At 35.1% G+C, this 24,824-nt stretch overlaps 1 protein-coding gene across 12 annotated transcripts in view; it reads left to right on the top strand.

Annotated features, from left to right (window-relative positions):
- The first annotated feature begins 4,105 nt into the window (after nt 1-4,105).
- Nucleotides 4,106-24,824, top strand: part of col11a2 (collagen, type XI, alpha 2) — a 45,726-nt gene continuing 25,007 nt past the window's right edge. For 3 of the 12 annotated variants that reach the window (XM_087294634.1, XM_087294633.1, XM_087294631.1), the window contains exons 1-7: nt 4,219-4,389; nt 4,501-4,614; nt 12,810-12,971; nt 14,931-15,141; nt 15,810-15,972; nt 17,665-17,787; nt 23,156-23,926. In XM_087294634.1, the coding sequence (XP_087150760.1) occupies nt 4,533-4,614; nt 12,810-12,971; nt 14,931-15,141; nt 15,810-15,972; nt 17,665-17,787; nt 23,156-23,926 (1,512 nt within the window). In that variant the 5' untranslated portion in view covers nt 4,219-4,389; nt 4,501-4,532. Of the gene's footprint in view, nt 4,615-12,809; nt 12,972-14,930; nt 15,142-15,809; nt 15,973-17,664; nt 17,788-19,938; nt 20,056-23,155; nt 23,927-24,824 lie in introns of all 12 variants that reach the window. The other 9 variants (XM_087294639.1, XM_087294637.1, XM_087294635.1 and 6 more) reach the window with 7 other exon arrangements.

Below are 24,824 nucleotides of genomic sequence, written 5' to 3'. Positions count from 1 at the left end.
GTTTGGATAACTTCCAATCAAAATACTGCTGACACATATTTATTAATTTATATAGTAAGTTTGCTGCAAATTTGTGAAATCTAAATAATTTGTGTTTTCCTTTGTGCTTTACTTTTATCTGTCATGATTTTATCTGTCTTATACTCTAGTTTTTATTTTAATCTGTGTTCCTATAGATTATTTACAAGTTGCTTGTTCAAACTTACATAAAATGAGCTGAAACAACAAAATTCTTCAGTTGGGACAACTTAACTTTTATATGTTTAATTCAATTAAATTTGTTAAATCTGTTAACTTAACTGATTTATGTTTGGACAATATGGATAAATTGTGTGGAATCCAGTGGAATCTTTCAGTGTTTTCTCCTTTTTCTGTATGCCATAAAGTACAATAATGTTTAACATGTTGATAATATTGCGATGGAAAGGCTTGTTTCAGGTTTTTAGGGTTATCCGTGGTCTGCTAAGAGTTATTTGTTAATATAAAAAAGTTTGCATTTAATATTCAGTGGCTTCAATGATTGTGTACAGTTTAAAAGAAATTAGTTTCATTATTTATGCAAGGCTTTATGGGTCAGGTAGATAGTACATTACAAACATTACATACTTTCATCTGAGTAACTACATGTATTTGTGTCATTTGATTGGGTAACGAGTCATCAGTCTGAATGCAACCACACCACTTGTTCCTGTTCTATTTTAGGGTCTCAGACAAAGCAAATGAGTGGAATTTGAATGTGTTTAGCTGCTTAATGTGAGCTTTAAGATTTCACATCCTTTTTTTTAATGCTGTTCAGGATAAGATTGTAATTATGAACAGCTCACAGCTCTTTTATCCAACTCAGCATAGCAGTTACTTTTAGCTTCAGTGCTAATTAGAAAAAAACACAATCATTAGAAAATTTCAAACCCACACAATCTGTTATAAACATGCGCAGACTGTATGTATGTCTATGTATGTAGTCCATTTGTTTCTTCATTATATATTTACTTGTAACATTTAGTTTTATATTAGGCTTTTAAATATACTTTTATTCTTTTAGGTGGCACAAGAGCAGTTCAAATATGCCATCATTTATATTCAGCAGTATGTAGTTCACCTGACTCCCACATCCCTCATTTTCCATCATCTTTTCTCAGATTTGTAAAAATACCTTGATTCTTTCTGACATTCTCCTCTGACCTCTGTGTGTCGATGGGAACACCACAGATTTAAAGCGTATGATTATCCTGTTTTATTATAGAAACGCTAGAGTGCACCAGCCAGATGCCTCACAAAAACACACACCATGATTGTTATGGATTGTCTCCTTTAGACCATAAAAAGAAGCACTGGTCTGAATCACTTTTCATCCTGCAAGTTACAATTTCCCTGCAGGGCAAAAGCTCTCATCAGCTCCTTAATTTGGAGATATTGTATATTCATAAGTGCAGGTCATTTCGGTGCAGGTTATTTGGTGGTTAGCGGCTGATGACAGTTTGGCATTTCATTAGAATATAAAAGTTTTATACATTTATGGATCTTTTTTAAAAGAGATAAAAACAAAATGAAAATATAGTACTCATTTCAGGAATGTACAGTACTCTTAGGTTATTTCTTCAAAAGCACAGGCACTTATAACAGTTCTTGGACAGAACACAGGCGTAACCTTAAATAAATGACTTGGTTTCCTTTTTTTATTCCTTACTTTGAAGAACTGCAGCGTCTATAGGAGGCAGTGACAGACAAAATGGAGAAACATCAAAAATGGACTGGCTTCTTGTGGTGTATCAGAGATCAAAAAGTAAATGAGAGAGCAGATGATTACATTTAATCATTGCTTTCTGACTCACTTAAGTAAAAAACCTAAGGGTTATTTGAGTGTATAGAGTTATGATGACTTTTATGAACAACTAAACCTCATAACGCGCTCCAGTTCGTTCTGGCCTGGAGGAAACTTTTTTTTCTAAAAGCTGAAATTAAGCATAATAAATATGCTTTAATACCCAAATAATTAATTCATTAAACCATTTATACTTTTCCTTATCAGATGTGAATACTTTGAGAGAATTTATCTATGAAGTTCATTACTAAAATATCCTATCTTTAGACTTCTATCTTTCTCCATACCTCAAAAATATTAGGGACTGTATTTTGTTGATAAACATGTATGAAAATCCAGTGCAACATCAGAATAATCCACTAAAACATATGCTCGCCATGTGACTCGGTTAGCTACTATAGCAACAGTAAGCTGGATGAGGGTTCCATCAGTTGACATAGGTCGATAAAACTTGTAATAATAGGCCTAAGAGTATATATGATACGTTAAATCGCCAAAAATTGTGCTTGTTTTCGATGATGAATGCTCAATGTCTTGGTAAAATGACCAACCTTAGCAAATTGTATGCCAAAAATGACTAACAGAAAATAAGGAGCTTAATTAATTTGCATATGCAGTGAAAAGTTCATTAATAACGGTGTGACTCACTAAATTATAGCTTTGCTGACAATGCTAGACATACATTTTGTTTCTTAACTGTTGGCGTGGTCAATTTCGAACTCTCTGAAGAACAAAGTGAGCGTGCATTTCTATTCGTAGCTTAGGGGAGAGGGGGGACGAAAGTAACGTGGGACGAAAATAATTTTGCAATTTTCTCAAAGCCTTGACAACATTTGCTTTTCAGGTTATAACAGCACATTCAGCATGCAACCCTTGATGGAGCTGCCAAATATCAGCTGATTTTGGGAACGTGTCCCGCGGTTAGCTCCAAATTTCAGTTTTTAAGTGCAAAAAGTAAATTATTTTAGTGGTTCATTTTTCCTTATTACATGTTGTGTTTCTCTTTTTATGTGTCACAGTGATGATCAATCTACAGGTTATTTAGTGCAATGACACATGCTTGAGTTTGAAATCTCTGAGTGTTTCAGTATAAAAGTAAATCAGGTTTAAATGGCAAGAGTTCCTGTGGGGACGAAAGTGTTATTTATATCCCACTGCTAATATAAACCTTATTTTTACTTCCACATTAGAGTTTCCAGTGTTTTGATGGTTTTATATTTATAATATATGCATATTGCCAATAATAATAAAAAAGATTTTAAAAATTGTCATAAATTTTAACATTTTGCATTGTTGGCTTGCTTTTAAAACATTTGATGGAGCTGAAATTTAAAATGAAAATGCTGTTTAATATTTTTTTGCAAAAATAAAGGACAAAATATGTTAGCAGTGAACATTAACAAGGTCATAGTCAGGTATATTTAAAATAAACAAAATTAAGCCAGTAAATCTAGCAAATATTTTTATGTTACTTTGACCCATTCGTGTGTAACTTTCATGCCAGCTGATGGGGTCAAAAGTAACAATGTACAACTTCAGTTTCAGGTGAAGTTACAGGCTGTTGGAGTTGTTCCACGTTGATATAAAACAACAGCTGATTTTGCACTCGTTCTGAGTTATTAACCACAGCAAATATTTATTTCTGCTAAAACATCTCCTAAAACATCTAAAACATTATCTTTAAAAATTGTTTGTATGAAAAATGTCACTTTCGTCCCCGCTCTCCCCTATTTTAAATTTATCCCTAAAGCCGAGTCGAGAACGAGCGAGAAAGGCCACTTTTAAGTTGTCCTGCCTTATAATCCAAGCAGAATTGGGAACTCTGAATACTCAGTAAAAGCTGAGTTTCCTCAAAGGCGTGTGATCTAAAATGAAGTTTTGCTGACAGGGCTAAACGGTCATTTCGTTACGTACCTGCTGTCGTGGTCATTTTAATTGACCCTGTAGGACCAAACTATGAAAAGGGGAGGGATTAGAAGCAGCCATGTGACGTCACGAACGGATAATGATCTGATTGGCTGCCGAAGTTCTCTTCTTGTCTACGGACCCATCGGTCCTACATGGTTCAGCTGTAAAATAGACATAAATAGAAAGAAATAAACGGACTGAACTACATGCCAATTACTGGCACGTCAACATCAAACATCCCAGTTGATGAATGCTGATATTTAGGGTCATATAGATCATTTTGTAATTTAGTAAAGTCTGTCGACGAGAGTATAGAAATGCGCTCGCATCCGTGTGCATGAGTTTCCCTCCCTCTTTTTTACTCTCTACCCTCTCATTCACTCTCTCTCTCTCCACGCACACACACACGCACACACACACACACACACACACGCTCCCCTGCATTTCGTGGGAGAAAGTAAGAAGAGGGAGAGAGAAAGAGAGAGATTGAGAGAGAGTGATTTGAAGCCTCTCTCTGCTCTCTCCGCTTTTCTGTTCTCTCAGACTCAATGGGGCTCTAGCAAAAGGGATTTCAAGCTGTAAAACTACATATTTATTACCCGAACCCTTCTTTCTATTTAAGTTTTGTACATAGCACAGATAACTTATTGAAGAACAAGGTGGGTGTGCGTTTACGACGTCTCTAAAGGCTCTCTTAAAGCCGAGTCCACTGAGTTTTTGTGAGAGAAAAGAACCAAAAGGCTAATTTCTGAAACTGTCCCGCCTTGTAGTCAAACCAAACCCGTCAAAAAACTTGGGAACTATGGATATTCGGAAGAAGCGGAGGCCGTGGTGCATGGAGACCTCGTTTGTGCTCCTCCTGTGCCTTTCTATGGCACAAGCAGGTGAGCATTTTGCTTTTTGGGTGTTTGACATTATTTATGCTCGCTATACCCCAATGAAAGTGTCAGTTTTGATGCGTTTTCGTGCAGTCCATGTAGAAGAGCAGATAAGAGTATGTGTCATTGCACTAAATAACATGTAGAAGAGTCTGTCCAAGAAGATGCTTGAGTGTTTTCCACACGTTCCTCGTCATTTTGGACGCGTTTATTAGCGGGTTAACTTTTGTTAAGCTCACAATTGTGTTATCTTCAGTATCTTAATTGTGTCTCTTCAGTCGTCATCGTTAATTTGCCTTGTCAGGGTTTTTAATTGATGAGGCGTGAATAGGCCCGTGCGCTTGAGGCCGCGTTGGCACGCATAATGTGGCATCCCCGGCGGGGGCATAGGACAAGACGGTGCTTTCACTGACAGGATTTCAGGTGTTGGTTCCAACTTTAATTCAGCATGCAGCAGTAAGGGATTGTTGTATGTTGTTATTACCTCATAAATCATATAATCGGTTTATTATCTACACGTTTAAACGATTTTTAATTTTGTTTTTATCTATTTCAAAAAAAGTATTATTAGTAGCAATTTTATTTATCACACAGCTTTCTAAAATTATTGATTCTTATTGGTCAGATATTGGCATTCCAGTATCGAATATCCTGGGCTATTTCTGAATAGTTGTCTTATAACACTTTATAAATGACGGCTCATCTAATGATATATAATATATGCTCGTAGGCTATTATTTTCGTTATCCCTTTAAATAAATAATCATTGGTAATTTGATATGTGACAACAACTAAATAACTTACCTTCAGGGTGATCTAAAATTTTTGAGGATCTCCTGATGCGTCTTTCCTGTTTGTTTTCCATAATTATTGTCTGATGTTAGGCTATTCATTTTAATGTAGCCTGAAAACCATCTGCACTGTGATTTATTTTAGAATTAAATATAAAATTGTCACTGCATTTGATTTAATGGTTTAAATATATATTTTGTATTGTTTATATTGTCATATGACGGAGCCTATATGATTCTTTAAATGTTTTTTTTTTTTCGCGTAGAAATGTGGTCCGCGCTCCTGCACTTCCTATGTTCACCACTATTATTCAGTGGCGCTCGAGATTCAGCTGCTTTACAAAGTCATTCATCTGCAATAAATAGAGAATGTATTATTAAATAATTTAAATTCAGATTTATTGCCCTTCCAAATGAATAGTTCAGTCAGTAACCATGCATTTTTTTTTTATGTGCACCTAAAGTCCCTAAGGCATGGATGTAATTCCAGATTACTGATTTGATCGCTCTCCTTTTTTTCTCCCCATTCCCTCCCTTGTGTATTTAGAGGAAGTCTGAATATTTGTACCTCGTATGAGTAGGTTATTATTCTGCCCTGTGGTTCAGAGAGATGTAGTGAATGAGTTAGTGTCTCCGTGTACGTGTGAGCTCAGTGATATTTGTGTAAACGTCTATTACACTTAGTGGATTTTCCACAGTATGCAGGCTCAGTGAATGTTGCACTGTGAGCATTTCTCTATCTATTTTGTATGGTGTATATTAGTAAGAAGCTAGTTTAAATGGTTCAAAATAGAAACCAAGCCACTGTCTGTTTACCCTTTATTATCTATGTTGATTCATTCCAGCTAGCTGCTTTAAAACCAGTCATTGTTGCTCCACATTGTTGAATCTGACTTATGAAAGTGCAGTGATTTTAGGTGGGGAATATTTATTTAACATGGATGTTCCTTCGAGCTCATTTCAAAGGCAGCGAGCTCTCAAAGAACAGTCTGTCTGACTTCTGCTAACCAAAACACCCTCAACCAAACGCAGTGCTGAGGAGTGAATGGAGCCACTGTGTGTGAAGGAAATGCCCGGAATATTCACATGTATATTCGCAGCATATGAGAAAAGACTGTCCTCACGGGTGTGTCCATCATTGCTGACAGTTTCATTAAAGCAGCATGTCATTGTGTGTTACTTTCATTCATAATCTTTTTAGCTCTTACTAACTCAACATTGTCAACTAGCAACATGTAAAGGGATAGTTCACCCAAAAATGTAGTTCACCCTTCATGTCTCTGTTGAACTCAATTGAAGATATTTTGAAAAATGCTGGTTCACATTGACAACCATTGTAATTTGTTTTTACCTGCTGTGGAGGTACTGCTGGTAGAAGCTCAACCAGCTTCTTCACCACAGTCTTTATGTCACATGAGGGAGAAAAAAAAAAGTAGTAATACATTTTATTTTATGAGTGAACTTAATATGACGAAAAAAGTTGAATGGGTGCTCTTCAGATGTTAAAGTTGTGCATGAATCGTGTACATATATATATATATATATATATATATATATATATATATATATATATATATATATATATATATATATATAAACGATTCATGCATTACTTTAACATCTGAAGAGCACCCATTCAACTTTTTTCGTCATATTAAGTTCACTATTCACTATATATATATATATATATATATATATATATATATATATATATATATATATATATATATATATATATATATTTATATATATTTATATATATATATATATATATATATATATATTTATATATATTTATATATATATATATATATATATATATATATATATATATATATATATATATATATATATATAGACTAATATTGCTCTTACTGCTTTGCATATTTAATATTAAACAAGTAAATAGTGCTATTGTAGCTAGTTGTATCCTGTATGGCTGGGGTGTCCAAACTAGGCATGGGATGATAACCGTGTTCAAGGTATAGCGCAGGTTTGGAAAAGTCAAGGTTTTTAAACAGTCAAAATTTTCTATTAAATCGTTCCTTAGGTAAGATTTTTTATTTACTTTTTGTGTTGTTTTTTAGGACAACAGTAGAAAAGATATCCAAAGATATTTTAAATTTCTAAAGAAATCTGTGTTTTTAAAATTAATGAAGACAGCAGAAGTCCATCATTTATTATAATTATTCAGCCTGACATGTTTACTGCTCCAAAATATTTTAAATGTTTCTCAAAATTAAAATATTTTGTGTTCAAAATGGAAAAAAAGTTAAGATTTTAATCCAGACATTTAAAAAGTAGATATTTTAGAGCAGTGATCACAATACTGTGAAACCGTGATATTTTTATCCAGGTTATCATACCGTCAGAATCTTATGCCGGCCCATGCCTATAGTCCAAACCTGGAGAGTTTAACTCCAACCCTAATCAAACACACCTGAACTAGCTAATCAAGCTTTTATTAGATATACTAGCAAGGTGGAGCTAAATTCAGCAGGACACCGGCCCTCCAGGACAGAGTTTGGACACCCTTGCTGTATAGCTTTGTAGTTAGCATGAATGCTGCTTAATTGAATTGTTGTGGTGAGCTGTGCTATTAGTTTGCATCCAGTCCCAGTGTTCCCAGCTGTAGGAACTTTTCCACACTTACACCACAACAGGGCCTCCAGAAGCCTTAAATGACTCTGTTGACAACAATACAGTTCCTCTTGGTGGAGAAGCGCTGCTTTGCGGTATGTTTGGGAGAGATAGATATTCATCATGTCCTCAAGGTTCAGTCCACACAATCTTTTCCCTCTTTTCTTTTTTAGCTTAGCTTGTAGAATATACTTGATCACTCTTCCTGACATGTTTCTTATATTATGGATTATGGAAACATCTTTAAAAATACAAACGTGCAATAAAATTGTTTCAGCAGTTTTTATATCTCACAAAAGATCTGTTTTTCAGTGCAGGTTTAAAATAGGCTTTGTGGGATTCAAGCAACTGGCCACAAGAGGGCCCAAAACACTGCTCAAACTGAAGAGCACCACATCTGAAAGATTCACTCAGAGCATAATAAGCACCTTCATCCTTTAGTCTGACTTTTTTATTATTATTAAAGGGAATGTTGTGTGTCAGATGATTTAATAGCTGCATCTTCTTTAGTTGATGAAAGTCGAGGTTAAAGTTTTAACAATTTTGTGCTTTATTTTCACTGTTCAAATTTCAGAATATTTGCAAAACATGAGCCTTAATTTTAGATTGCTTTTCATTTGTCTTTGTATTAAGGTATTTCCACAAAATATAAACTTTACCCTGAGTGCTGCATGCTTTGGTTTGCAGTGGAGGGTGTATACAGTAGCTGTGGGGAGTCTGTATAAACGCTCAATCTTTTTTAGCGTACATGATGTTTAATATAGTGGGCGTGTGGTCAGTTTGTCCATCCTGGCAGTGCCAAGCAGAGGCACTCTCTGCACCCACACTGACTCATACTGAACCACACAGACTCACAACACAATGCCACTGGAGACATATATATTTATATATAAGATATGATATTATAGTATCATAATGTATATTCAGTTTGTGATATTTTTTAAGCAATGTGTGTTTTTAATGCTGTTCACATCAATCTTTGAAGGATTTCATCTCTAGGGTAGGAGAATATTTAAAATTAGTCAAGATTAGAAACTTTTCTGCTTCAGAATTGATTATAAGTTATTACAACAATATAAATTAGCCTTTTGCTTATAGATGCATTCATGTTGTGTTTTGTCTTAAAGGGATAGTTCACACAAAATGTTGGAAATCTTTAACCCTTGATCTCCATAGTAAAATAAAAGCAAATAATATTGAAGAACATTCTTCAAAGTATCTTCTTTTGGGTTCAACAGAACAAAAAAAGCTCAAAATGGTTTAAAACAAGTCAAAATTGGGTAAATGCTGGCCAATATTTTGAATGAACTAACCCTTTAAAGCTAACCCTTTAGTTTGAGTAAACTAACCCCATATGTCACAACGTTATTTATTTGAAAGTTTCATTAAAGTTCGTTCAAAATAGTCTTAATTTCACATCCTTAAAAGAAATCATCAGTAGTCAGACTTATACACTTGTGTAAACCTTAAGATTTGTCTAACCTTTCATCAAGACCAAGACACAATCAACCACACTAACACACTTGGCAATCTGTGAACATTAAACACTCGTTTGTTATGCACGTCTCCGCAACCCCACATTATGCCACGAGTTGGTATGATGGCATAGCTGTCTGCATATTATAAATAAATCATAAATATAGGGAGCTATGATCTAAATTATATCCTCCAGGCAGGCCTGTACATGCACGCCTAACTGTTGCGGTTGGCGGGAAGACCAGACAGATCCAGACGGCTTGATGGATTTATCTTCATGTCTTTAGCATCTTTTTGAAGCTGAATCTGCGGTTATGTCGTAGCAGTTGTTTGATACATCCACAAGTGTTTACGTCTTACTCAAAACAAGGGAGTCATTGTGAGACAGTAAAGGTGAGAGTTGAAAGGTCAAGGTGTCAGATGGTACGTCTTGCTGGTATTTAGCACAGAAAACAGAAAACAGTGGAGCAGCAAGGGTCAAAGAGAGAACATCACATTGTTGGATCTTCTGGAATGTTCTCTCATTTACTCTGCACGGTCATGACGGAGCTGTGGTGGAAGTTGGTTTGAGATGTTGGGGTCACCTTGATTGTCATTGACCTGGATGGTATTGGAATGTTTGCTGCTTCGTTCTTTGAGGGTCTTTGTGTGCTGCTGTGTTTGCAGTTTGTGTGAACACACAGTGTTTGTTTGTGTGAACGCATTGTAAAAAGCATCTATCTTGGTTTCAAACATTTAAAGATGTGTTTACGATGTACAAAACATGCTTTTAGATTTTCTGTCCTCAATAGCTACGTTTCCATTCACCTATTTTTATGCGCATTTTGGTTATGCACATAAAAAAACGATTGATGGAAACACCAAGATGTGCATTAAAAAAACGTATGCACATAAATGAGTAGGAAAAACTTTTTATTCGATAAGAAAAGATGCGCGTAAACTATGATGGAAACACTAAAAACACCTTTAAAAAGGTCATGTGATTTTGTTATAAGAGATCGTGTGATGGTAAAATGTGTGTGAATGGAAAAAAACAGCAGGCTGAGCACATTGTAAAACATCTAAATTGTTGTTTTTATCATTCTAAAATGCCTTCACCATTTCAGTATAAAATTAATTACCTCCAGAACTGTCAAGAGCATCTGTGCTTCTCATCTCATGCCTTGAAACGCCACCACGCATTCATTGTGTCAACATTTGTCTTCTAAGGCGCAAGTCAATTATTAAATGAGGAAAAGATTCACACAGCTTCTCCTAACGCAGCAAATTTCGTGTTTAATTTTGATATTTGGCACCAGTTAATCAGGAAGTGACGATTTTGCTCTCTTTGACTCGTTGAATGGAAGCGCCACTGTATTTGCACGTCTTTTATGCGATATTTCAGTTTTACAAATAAAGTTTGCATTTTAGGATGGAAACATATCTGATGTGTGTCTTGAACTTTGGTTGGTTTAATTGAAGTAATAATGTTGTTAGTAATAAATATAGTTTAGTACAACTTTTTACAAAATATATATATATATATATATATATATATATATATATATATATATATTTTATGAATTCATTTATTTATTCATTCATTTTCTTTTGGCTTAGTCCCTTTATTTATCTGGGGACTCGCCACAGCGGAAAGAACCGGCAGTTTTACGCAGCAGATGCCCTTCCAGCTGCAACCCATCACTGGGAAACATCCATACACACTCATTCACACATACACACACTATGGACAATTTAGATAACCCAATTCACCTATAGCACATGTCTTTGGAATTGTGGGGGAAACCGGAGCACCCGGAGGAAGCCCACGCGAACACGGTGAGAACATGCAACCTCCACACAGAAATGCCAACTGACCCAGCCGGGGCTTGAACCAGCAGCATTCTTGCTGTGAGGCGATCATGCTACCCACTGCACCACCGAGTCACCTACATTTATTCATTTTTTGCATCCTCAGATTCCAGATGTTCATAAAGTTTTTTAAGTAAAATAATTTCCTCTATTATCTATTGTCTACTACTGTTTTCCTTTGCTAACAAACTAAAACTATAAAACTAAACGATATTAAAATTTCATGTAATGTATTAATCTCAATTTCAAAAGAACAACATTTCCTCTAAGGGGTTTTGTGGTCGAGTGTCATTTGCAGTTTTAATATCCACTCAATAGATAATGTACAATAGTGAATCTTTTGTAAGCTTGTTTAAGATAAGTGATCATTCAGTTATTTTTTTTTTACAATATGTAATTGTATTCATATAAATCTGAATGGTTGAATGTTTCTTAATTGCTCCCAGCCTAGTTTTTACCTGTACATGTTACTTTTTGGGACTTTTTAGGCTTCTCCCTCTTAGTTTCATTCATTTAACCAGAAATGTACATATAGTGGACTCAAACAGTCTATACATTGTGCATGTTGTCTCTTCTGGAAACCGATCCAGTGTCCAGAGACTTTCTCTTTATTGTTCATCTCTTTCTCCCAGCATTTGAATAGCTTCACCTTAAGAGAATCAAGGAAGCATTGCTTTTTAGCTAGAAGCTCCATTTTAAGGTTTTCCTGCCCTCTTGAACCACTTCCAGGCTCCTCACAGTATGTAGTACACTACTTCTTTATATGCTGTTGCCCTGTCTTTATATTTCTTCACTCGACTAACCGTGTGCATGCATTCTAATTAGTTTACTTTTGAAGAATCCTCTATTTCTGCTCTGCAATATGAATCTTCTAGTTGCTAAATACAAAATGACCTAACTGCTGATTGTGGTAAGTACATAGACCATATTTGGGTCAGTGTGGTTATAGGAGCCAAAAACACTGGCAGAGCTTCAGAGAAAACTAGCAGCACTAAAATAAAGGAAATAAAAGATTTGTCAGGCGCTAGAAAAAATGCAAGAGCCAAACATGCTCAACCTCAAATGTGTACTGCCAATACATTAAGGCTCGTTAGAGAGTTTAGCATAGTTTTAGACAGTTAATAATGTAGTACACATTGTGGGTTGAGCAGATGGCTTCGGGATTCGCAGAAATCCCATAAAGAGCATCAGAGCTGCCAAAAGCAATAGGAAGATGGAAACAAGACATGAAATGTTCAAACCTGGCTGTGTGTGGGGCCTGTTGCTGGAGGATTCAGCATCTATTTTGAACTCCATTTTCCAAATCATTATGGCTAATATTATTTTGTGTTCACTGAAATTGATTTAGTCTAAAAATCACGCATTATTTTGCAAATCATGTAATAAAAATGTAGGCCATGTTAATGATATGAAAAATGTGACCAATCTCTTGCACTCCTACAGATCCAGTAGATGTTTTGCGGGTGCTGCAGTTGCCTTCCCTTCCTGAAGGTGTGCAGAAGGTTCCGGGTTTCTGTACCTCCCGATTGTCTGGGACTCCTGATCATGCCTACCGCATCACTAAAAAAGCCCAGATCTCTGCCCCCACCAAACAGCTATTCTCAGGTAGGTTCTTTCAATATCCGCTTGCTTTAAAGGAGACCTATAATGCAAAAATAATTATTTTAAGGGGTGTAAACACAGTTGTGTGGCGACAGTCAGTCTGTGAATATAAACAGCTTTTAATAATAGAAATTTATTACGTTTATTTTTTATAATCACACTGCATTAAAATAGTCTGCAGAAACACTTTGATTGACATGCTCCCTTAGTACATGCCATCAGAGGGGCAAAGCCCAGCCCATAAGTGATGATTTCTCCCTCATTAGCATAGGATATTAGTCCTGTCTTGGAATCTGCCACTATGTTGACACACAGGCGTTTGTAGCTCCTCCCTCTTTTGAATTTGAATTTAAAGCAACAGTTACCTAAATGGCACAATTAGGATCAAAGCCTAAAGAGTTACAAATATTATCTGTGGGGTATTTTGAGCTGAAACTTCACATACGCACTTTAGGTACAACAGAGATGCTTTGCATCTTGTAAAAAGGGGCATAATAATAATAATTTTGTAATAAAAATTAATCATATAAACCAAACCTGATGACTTCTGTTGTGTTTAAATATACACATTTATGTATTGTTCATTAAAAAAAAAACAGCAAATGGATCTTACAGTGACGTGTGTCTGAAGTGTTTATATCATGACAGTATTTGGCTCATTACAGAATTGCGGATAAATTTATCATTCATTCATTTTCTTTTCAGCTTAGTCCCTTTATTAATCCGGGGTCGCCACAGCGGAATGAACCGCCAACTTATCCAGCTGCAACACATCTCTGGGAAGCGGATACACTTATTTAGAGCATTTTCCATTCATAAACAGAATTAATATTGTAAAATAAAGCAAAATGATTAAATGTGATCAAGAACGTTGGATTCTGTTAGTTATTGTTGTATAACTTATTGTTAACTTTTTAAGCCATAACAGAGTTGACATGTTCAAATATTTTGTGCTTTAGCTGAAGATGCTAACCTCAAACCAGATAGCACATGGTATGTCTAAAACAGATTTTTTTTTTCATTTTTATCATATTATTGTTTGTAAAAACTAATGAGAATTTCACTGAAATATTACAGTAACAGAGTTGAAATATAATTAATTTACCATTGGTGTATCCTAAATAATTTAGCAAAAATGAATGAGAGAAGAATAATGACAGGCCTCAATGCCTTCTAGCGGTTCCTGCTAGAGTAAGTGACATTACTTGGAGCACAGTAATGTATTTATGTATTGTGAACAGACACAAAATGTATTTTTTATAACTGAATGACAGATAAAACAGAAAATGGATGTTTCATGCAAAGATTTAGTTAATGTAGTAGAGTAAACACACAATAGGATGAAACTTAGATTTAAAATTTCATGATAATTAAAGCTGAATGTATGATTCAGGAGGCAAATATGGGTTTAGTCATAGTCAAGTCAATATATATCAAGACAGAATGTCCCTAACTACACACACAAGCATTATTTTTAGAAATACTTTATATAATGTATGTTATTATTCAAAATAATAACTGTTTAAATGAATTGAATGTTTTTGAAATGTAGAAAGTTTATCTTGGGGACACAAAATATACCTGCAATACACCTGCAATTTTTAAATGACGCATATGAATTATGAAGGAATTCAAAAAAGAAAAGACTGTGTTTTTTTAATGCTTCAGACTGTATTATAATGCTTAGAAAGATTATTGGGTCTGGCTGAAAATCATTTGGGATGCTAACATGCAATTACTCCTCTAAAGCAGGATGAGAGCTCTTCAGTAGCTAATGAGATGCTTGCATAGTTAACACTAAATCTGAATCCTAGTGTCTGTAAAATGAGCACAATTTCTGCAAGTTGAGTCATGAATCACAGGTTTATCCCAGACTGCCAATGCATCTGTGCCAAAAATAATTTACTTTGTTGTCTCAAATCTTCATATTTATAATCTTTTACGTTTTTTTCCTGCCTATAGGACGTTTCCCGGAGAACTTCTCCATCATGACTCTGGTAAAGGCCAAGGCTGGTCTTCAAGCCTTCCTGTTGTCCATCTATAATGAGCAGGGTGTGCAGCAGCTTGGGCTGGAGCTGGGACGCTCACCCATCTTCCTGTATGAGGACCAGCATCGCAAACCTGCCCCAGAGGACTACCCACTGTTCAAAGGCGTCAACCTGGCTGACGGCAAGTCAGTAACCAACCCCTGCTGAGACCCATCTGTGTCTAGAAAAGCTTTATATATGTGACCCTGGACCTCAAGTCTCATGTCTTATATTGCACAAGTATATTTTGGGCAATAGCAAAATTATAGATTTTTCATTTTTCTCAAAAATCAATGTAATATTAAGTTAAAATCATGTTCCCTTAAGATACTCTGCATATTTACTACTGTAAATGTATGAAAACTCAATTTGGGACTAGTAATGTGCATTGCTTAGCACCTTATGTAGACAAGCTTAGTTGTGATTTTCTCAATATTTAATTTTTTTATTTTGGATTGCTCAGATTCCAGATGTTTAAATAGTTAATGCACAATATTGTCTTCACCCAACGAATCATACATCAATGGAAAACTTATTTATTTAGATTTTAGTGATGTATAAATAAATAAAAACTAATGCCAAACTATACTTAAACCTATGTTTTACAGTCCAGGGTCACATATATTAATATTGTTTGAATTACGGAGCCATGATATTGTTAGTTTTCAAGCAATGTGAAGTGTAACCGCTGGTGAACAGTAAACTTCACTTTCTGCATTATGAAAGGTTCCTTACAGTCTTTTAGCAAACCCACAAACTATGTAAAGGAACTTGATTCTCATTGAAACATTCAATACCTCTTCGTGTCCTATAGGTGGCACCGCATTGCCATTTCTGTGCAGAAGAAGAACATCACTCTGATCCTGGACTGCAAGAATCGCATCACCAAAACTCTGCCAAGGAGCAACAACCCAGTGTTGGACACCAAGGGCATCACTGTTTTTGGAGCCCGTCTCCTGGATGAGGAGGTTTTCCAGGTCTGCTTTAGCAACGAGTGCAATGAGTTAGAAATTGTGTGGTGCACATTTTGTGTTTGATTGATCACAATTAAAGTGATGATAAATGTATTTAATTTTCGTGTGCAGAAAATAACTACAATTTATAGTGATTCCATTAATAGTTTTCACATATTGTCTCACCATTAGGGAAACGCCCCACTGGTGGGCAAAACCTCACTATTCCCAATGACCGCCAAGTCACGGGCTGAATAATTGAGAGGGGTCTGGCTGCAGACTCGGTGCAGATGCAATCTCAGCTGCATCCAATGCTTTTTAATGTTCTCACCTAACCCCGCCTCTAACCCCACCCATCACAGTGATGTCACTAGCTCCATTGAGTGCATTGTGTGTGACATTGCATCTCTAAGCAATGCAGTCTCAGCTTGCATCATAAAGGCTGCATCCAAATACTGTTGGAATAATTTCTCTCTTTTTTGCTAAAAAGCCAGATAATTGTTGTGCAATAGATTTAAGGTAACCAACCGACGTGGAGACAAACCTGAGCTGTCCTTCTACAGAATTCCTTCAAAGAACGAACAGCCAGAAAGGAGAACTTTATGGATTTGTGCCGAATGGTAGCATCATTGACCCATAACAATGCTCTGAAAGGGATATGATGGTTTTAAATTAATGGTTGCGGATGCAGTATATGGATTGCAAGTTCCCCCAATGTACAGTTTTTACTCACATCTCTATTTTGTTCAGTTTGATTTTGTTCATTTTGATATGTGATCCAAGTATTCATAGCTTGAAACAGGTGGACATATGACCGGTCTGTGCTGCGTTTCTAGGTAGATTCCAGTGTAGCTGACAGTACCACACATTATTTTTTGCTCGCCAGGTCTCCGAACCGGTCACATTGCTGAAAACTATTAATAAGAAACTGAAGTTACAAGAATGGCAATTTTATTTAGTTTCTTTATATAGTGCAACAGTAATTATGTGGATTTTACAAACTCTAATAATTTCCTTAATACATTTTTAACAATATCTTGTACTGTTCTGTGAGGTATAATGATATCAAGATTTGTACATTATCATTAAATCATAATTTAGAATTTATTAGCTACATTCAGTTTTATCCTGTAATCAGAACACAGTTTAATCAGGTGTAGTGGATTGTCAACCAGTAAGTAAACACACACTGATATGATTTACTGAAAGTTTCCATGTTTAAATATTTTTATTCAATACACGTATATTGCTGTTTATACAAAGCATATATTTATTAAAGCAAACATCCTTAATAAGCCATAAATAATGAGTACATTCAGTATAAAGTGACCTGTAATAGCAGACAAAGCAATAGTGACCACATAATAAAACAGGTAATCAACACTTTACAGTCTTGAGCTGAATAATGACTTCTGAATTTGAGTTTGCCTCTCATTTATACTTGCATCACTGACTATGTTATATTTTCTGTTTATCACTGTGAAGTTGCTTTACAACAATCCATACAGTATAAATCATTATATAAATAAAGACAGCATAACTTTGATAAGACATACTGAGTGAATCACAAGTGAAAAGGCAATTCATTTAATAATATTTACTTTAATTTCAATTTGCACATAATAACTGCTATAGTATCTCAGGTGGCCTGATTCTGACCACAATTTTCAGGGAGAATCATTTGACATCTCTTCCTTTTCCTTTGGTTTTCTTCAGGGTGAGATCCAGCAGCTGCTGATCGCATCCAACCCTCAGGCCGCATATGACTTCTGTGAGCATTACAGCCCTGACTGCGACTCTCCTCTGCCCAAAGTCCAGTCCCAGGACCCAAACACCTATGTGAGTACCACAACACATTTTTAAAGTGAGCCACGGCATCCTGGTGTGAGATATGTAGAGATCCACTAGTGGAAACTGTCTAATTTATCAGTGAACATTACTCAGCTCATATTATTCAAGCAATTCTTCTCTCAATATATTATAAGTCACTGATGTATGTTAAATATTTTTGATTTTGTCTAATATTTGCAGTAAAATCTCATCATTAATCACGTCTTTAAAAAGCTGTGTCTGTATTTGCTTGGATATATATGAACCAATTAAAACATTGTAAATGTTACTCACAAATGCATCTCACACCAGAATGCCAGGGATATTTACATATTACATACCTCTTAAAGTCATGCACATTTTTTATGTTTTAAAACACATTAGTATTAGATTTGATGTACAATATTTGGAGCCCAGTATATATATCATCTCCCTAAAATCCATTGTCATACACCCACAAGCTCTTCCACATCATCAAAGGTGCTTTATCTGAATGCAGTCTCAGATTCTCAATAGTGCATGTTGCCTATATTTATATATATATATATATATATATATATATATATACACACACACACACACACACACACACACAGTTAAAGTCTGAATTATTAGCCCCCCTATTATTTTTTCCCCTAATTTCTGTTTGATAGAGAGAAGATTTTTTCAACACATTTCTAATCATAATAGTTTTAATAACTCATTTCTAATAACTGATTTATTTTATCTTTGCCATGATAAAAATAAACAATATTTTACTAATTATATTTCAATACACTTTTATACAGCTTAAAGTGACATTTAAAGGCTTAACTAGGTTAATGAGGTTATTTAGGCAAGTTATTGTATAACGATGGTTTGTTCTGTTGGCTATCGGAAAAAAAATATAGCTTTATGGGGCTAATAATTTTGACCTTAAAATGGTGTTTAAAAAAAAAAAAAAAATATATATATATATATATATATATATATATATATATATATATATATATATATATATATATATATATATATATATATATATATATATATATATATATATATATACTGCCTAAGATTTATAGAATACTGTATAAATCAACACAGCTATTTTGGACAATTTTTACTTTTCCAGGTATCTTAAGCAAAGGTATTTCAGTCTGAATGTAGGTCCAGAAGTACAGTAATGGCCAAGATCTCTCCACAATATTTGATTGTACAATATTTGAATGCGGAAACCACCTAACTTTATTAATGCATTGTAATAAAATTATTAGCCAAAAAAATAAATAAATAAATACAGTCACTTTTGTTTGGCAGCCGCTCTGCTGTGCATTCCATAATGAACATATTTCCTTGCAGTATCACAAATTGCACAATTTAAAAGCTGAGCACATGTAACATTTGGTCACACTTTAATTCAAGGAACAATTCTCATTATTAACTAGTGTCTTATCACCTGCCTCTTATTAAGATATTGGCTGTTTATTAGTATATACTGATAATACATATTCTTCATGATCTTATTCTACATCCAAATCCTACCCAATACCTAAAATGAATAACTATTAGCAAGCAGCAAATTAGGAGTTTATTGAGGCTAAAGTTTATTGAGGCTAAAGTAAATTGTTAACAGTGAGAATCAAACCTTAATCCGACCAAAAAATGTAAACACTTTAATCAAAACTACACAACACACTTGAAAATCTGCATCAATATGTTAAATAAAGGGTACATAAATTAACCTTTATTAGCCGGAAATACATTTGGCCATTACTGTGTTAGTTTTATATCTCTACAGGCTGAACTGCATATAAGAGCTTTATTTTTTTACTGCCTAAACTATACGCTTGTGTTAGCTTTCAGATGAATGCATTTGTTTTGTTGTTCATTCTCAATGTGATTTGCAGTAATATCCAAGTGTTACTCAAACCCATGAGTCTGATGAGCAAATGATAAACCCATCATGCTTTCATCCTGACTTTTGCTGTGAACTTCACCTCCAGTTTCTACATCTCACTTTACTCATCCATCATGTCTCTCTCCTCTATCACTGTCTCTTTCCAAAGTCTCCTTTTTTCACTCATCTCTTTTGCTTCATTCCCTCGCTGTCACTCACGTGCCCTTCCTCTGCATTCCTCTGGCTTCACTCCTCCTCTCTCTCCCCCACATGTCTCTCAGCACTTTGATGAAGAGCAGGATGATTATGAATACCCCTATTATTATGAAGGAACTACCAGTGTCCCTCCCTCCCCATCCAAACCTCCCTCCGTCCCAGCCGAGACACTCACTGAACAGGTAAAGAGGGAGAGCGACTATGGAGGGAATCAGAAAAGAGAGGAAAAGAAAGAGACGGCATGAGTTAAGAAAAAAAAAAAACAGATTTGTGTTTTCTCAAGGAAATAACAGGAGTTAAAAGTAACATATTCAGGGTAATTTTCAACTTTATTTTTCTCATTTTGCAATAAAAACACCTGAACATCCCTATTATTGTGTTTAAAATGCTTATTCTTTTAACAAGATAAACTGATAAGCTAAATATACACTTATAAAACCTTACAAAGCCTCAAAATATTAAATATTTGTTTATTTTATAGATGTTTAGGTATTTGAACATAATTTAGAAGAAAAAGTTTATTTTAGTTTAGGAGTTTTTAAAAAAATTAGAGTTAAGAAATCTGAAATATTTTTAAAAAGTTAGTGTGCAAATGTTACAATAAAATCGATGTTGCTGTTTACATTTTTAAATATTATTTGTGACAATACCAAATATTATCATATTTTTAGGATTAGTATATACATTACCTGACAATAGTCTTGTCGTAGAGCAACAAATAATAACTTTACTTATAGTTGATCATTTGTAAAAGTGGCAGAAGGTAGATTATTCCGATTATTCTGTTGAATCGCTGAAAGGTTCAAGGTGCTCCAGGATTGGCAAGCCCAGTCACCAGATCTAAACATTAATGAGCAAGTCTAAGAGTGTAGGAGGAGTCATTGAAGATGAATCCAAAGAATCTTGAAGAACTCTGGGAGTCCTGCAAGAACACTTTCTTTGCTATTCCAGATGACTTTATTCAAAAGTTGTTAGAGTCATTGCAGAGATGTCCACTGCAGCATGACTTTATACTTTATAATGTACATTATTTTTGTTAAGTGACAAGACTTTTGTCTAAGCAAAGTCAGACCTTACTGTTCTAATTAAACAATTAAAAATCAAGGCATGATCATATTTTATTTTAGTAAAATAAGCATAATCTAGATGCCTTCGCCTTTCATATAAGCCACTTCTGATACCAAATGATCAGCTAGAAGTCAAGTTATTAGTTGTTGTTCCTAAAAGTTTGATAGGCGACAAGACCTTTTTCAGGTAGTGTATACTAAAATATATATATATATATATATATATATATATATATATATATATATATATATATATATATATATATATATATATATATATAATATATATATATATATATATATATGTATAGTTTTATTGTTAAATGAGAGCCATAATGAAAGTTCACAGATGCAATGATAACTTACCCGTCTCTTTAAATTGACTCATCCTCTCTTTTCTGTTGACTCCTGTTTTGCGTCATCATGTGAAGTCCGTCCTCTTTTCGTACGCCACTTTGTTTCACCTCATCCCTCACACACTGCATAACACTGTATTAATGTGTCTTGTGTCATTTACACGTTGTCTTTTGTCATATATTTGTTCCTGAATAGCGTTAGAATGTATTTGTTGGACAGTACATGCTTGTGTGTATGTGGACTTTAAAGAGGCACTGGAAGATCAACTCACACACACACATACACTTACACACACGTCATTCACAGATCATGGCCATACTGTGTCAAACCAAGAGAGATAGCAATGCTATCTCACAGCAGCTCATAATTTTTTGATTTAGTGGCTAATTCGTACAATCTCATTCATACAATTTGTTACGACTTGCTCATCACCTCAATGACGGTTGGGTTTAGAGGCGGTGAATCATTTAAAATATTTACATTTTTATACGAATACCCACTAAACTGACAAAACGTAAAATAGTTACGTTTCCTCAAGAGATCAGGCTGGATATAGAAATAATTGTTAACTAAATAAGAGCAAGCTTATTTATTGATCATGTATGAATTATATATTATTAGTAGTATTTTTTGTAATATATTAGTATATATTACAAATTTTTAATTTGAATCGTTTTACAAGTAACATACAGATTCTGGTTATTTACTACAATTTAGTAATTCTGCATAGTAATTTATTCAGATTAATTGTTGACCAGACGAATTGTCAAGTGTAAATAAACAAGGTTATTGTAACTTAATGGTCTGAGGCTACCACAATAGCTCAGGTTTTTAAGGAAGCCACTTTTAATTCTTCTTAATTGCATGGCGTTTCCATTCCTTTAACTTTGTTTTATACTTCTGTGAATTTGCATGTGTTCATACTGTGTTTCACCTGTAAAAGCTCTTGTGTCTTGTGTCACCGTGAACTGTTAATATGTACAGTGAGCATCTGTGTCTATGTGTGTATTTAAATCCATCTCTACACTCTCCAACGTTTACTTTCACTTTGTCCAGTATTGTATTCTTACTCATTCTCACTTTGTGTGCTGTTTCTCTTCCACTGTGGACAGTCATGTCTGTATCTTGAGTGCTTATTGCAATGTTTAAACCTAAACTTGAATGTTGTCCTTCACTGTGAGAATAGATCACTTAGTTACTATAATTTAGCCTATTATGTGTCAACATCTAGAGTAGATTCTGTACAGTTTGTGCTTTTGCTTCTGGGTAGCCCACACCATTCATTCCTTTCAAATTGATTAATATAATTAGTAATATTCCACTTCAACCAAGTAATTTGATATGTTTTAAGGGGATTATGAATGATGTGATATGACTACCTCATTTCCTCTACTTTAATTTCTCTCTATCTGTGCTGTTGGGCAGCACAGTATACCAGCCATGCATCAGTTTTATCAGCAGATGCTCTTTGAGCATTCTTAATCCCCAGTGCCTCACAACGTTACATCCCCATGCGCACAACATGCTGCTTTTTTAATGTGGAGATTGGCATTATTGGAGAAAACAGTATCATTTTGTATTTATTTAGGTATAAATGAAGTTTACTAAAATTAAACTCATCAAGAATTAAATTAAACAACATTATACTGTATCCAGTAATGCCAGTGAGATCTCAGTTAGCAATTTAAGTGCCAGCGATCTTAAATTCATTGTTTTGTCTCTCTCTCTCTCCCTCTTTTTCTGTCCATCCCCACTACTTTCAATCCCACCCATCCCTTATCCTCCCATCTCTCATTCAATCCTTTCATAAATGCTGACTCGACACTTACACTTTACAATATAAATAAAAATCAAATAGGCGGGCAAGGCAAACAATGGCAAAGTCACTAAGCAAAAAACTGCTCCAGCTGCAAAGCCTGCTCCAGCTAAACCAGCTAAATCCAAGCCAACACCAGCACCCAAAACAGCAAAGAGCAAACCTACAGCAGCACAATTATTGATTTCAAAGATAAAACCTACTCCTGCTTCTAAACTAGCAGCTAAACCAAAAGCAACTCCAGCACCAAAGAATGACAAAAAGAAGACCAACGACAATGGAAAGGTCAATAATGGTCAAACTAAAGTAAATGGAAATGGTAATGGCAAGAGCAATGGAAATGGTAAAGACACTAATGGGAAGGCTAAGGCTGGCAGCAATGGTAAACCCAATAACAACGGCAACGGCAATGGAAAAAAAACAAACGGAGATGCTAAAATTAATGGCAATGGCCCGAAAACAGTAAAGACTGTGACCAAAGTAGCATCAGCCAAGAAGTCAGAAACACCCGCTACGAAAACTGTAACAGGAAAACCTAAAGCGCAGGTCAAAGCACAACCAACCAAAAGCAAGACAGACAAAACGAAAGCCAATGCGTCCCCCGCAAAACCAAAAGACACCAAAGCCAAAGCAGCCTCCGTCACTCAAAAACCTGCTGTTTTCAAACCCACCCCCGTGCCTTTGCCTCGACCTTCAAAAACCATCCTCGATGTCAATAACGTCAAATCAATGTCCAGAAATTTCCCACCCTTCGACAAGGCTGTTGTGAGTGCCACCACCATCAAGAAGAAACCGACCAATGGTTACCAACAGGTACAAAATCAAGAGCCCGCCATGGCTGTCCTAGAGCTGTAGTTCCAACCTCAGCATTCTGGTTCAGTGCTGTATTCACAAGAGTGAAAGTTGGTCTGGGATTCATCTTCATTGAAGATGTTCACAGATACAACTCGTACACGGATCTCCTATGTGTACGTACAGCTTACCTTTCAGGTTTTTCATGCATACTCCTAACATTTCAGTCTAAGTTATATTTAAAATACATCAATGTTTAAATAAAACACTGTGTTTAAAACCATGAAGGAAACATTGACCAGGTGTGAGGTTGGAGACATACAGACTCACTGGATCTCCTCCACCCTTTCATATACAAAATGATCCGATTGATCATTGAAAGGATATGATAAGCGGTCTAGACTGTCTGTCTTCTGTTTTATTTCCTTTCACTCCAAACCTTTCAATCTGTAGAAAGTCGATTACCAGGTAGAGCATGCGATGAGTTCAGAAACAAAAGATCCCTCAATTAAATCATAGAGCTCAATGTTACACATGACACAACGAGTCTCTCTCTCCGTCTCACATTCTGGTTTCAGCCTCTCTCTCTCTTTCTTTTAAGTGTTGTTTGTGAAATGCTGTCCTGTCAATTATATGTGAATGAAACATGAGAGAAGCAGCTTCACAATAGTGTGATGCTGCACTCACTTCTGTCTTTGTTGAAGATCTGTCCTGTGAAATCATGGACGTGTGTCTAAAAGTTGTTTATCATTGTTGACAACTGTGTTTAAATGGTTTGAAGACCATTGAGACTGATGTCAACATCCGCAAAGTCAACTTTTGACCCATCCTGACCTGTTATTTACTTGGCTAATTAATCCAAATCAGGTTCAAATTACAAATCTGTCAGGAACAGCAAATCTTGATGAACAAAATAAGC

Source organism: Danio rerio, chromosome 19, assembly GCF_052040795.2.
Source record: "Danio rerio strain M-AB ecotype USA chromosome 19, GRCz13ab, whole genome shotgun sequence".
NCBI lineage: Eukaryota > Metazoa > Chordata > Actinopteri > Cypriniformes > Danionidae > Danio > Danio rerio.
This window is presented reverse-complemented; position numbering and strand designations above follow the sequence as displayed.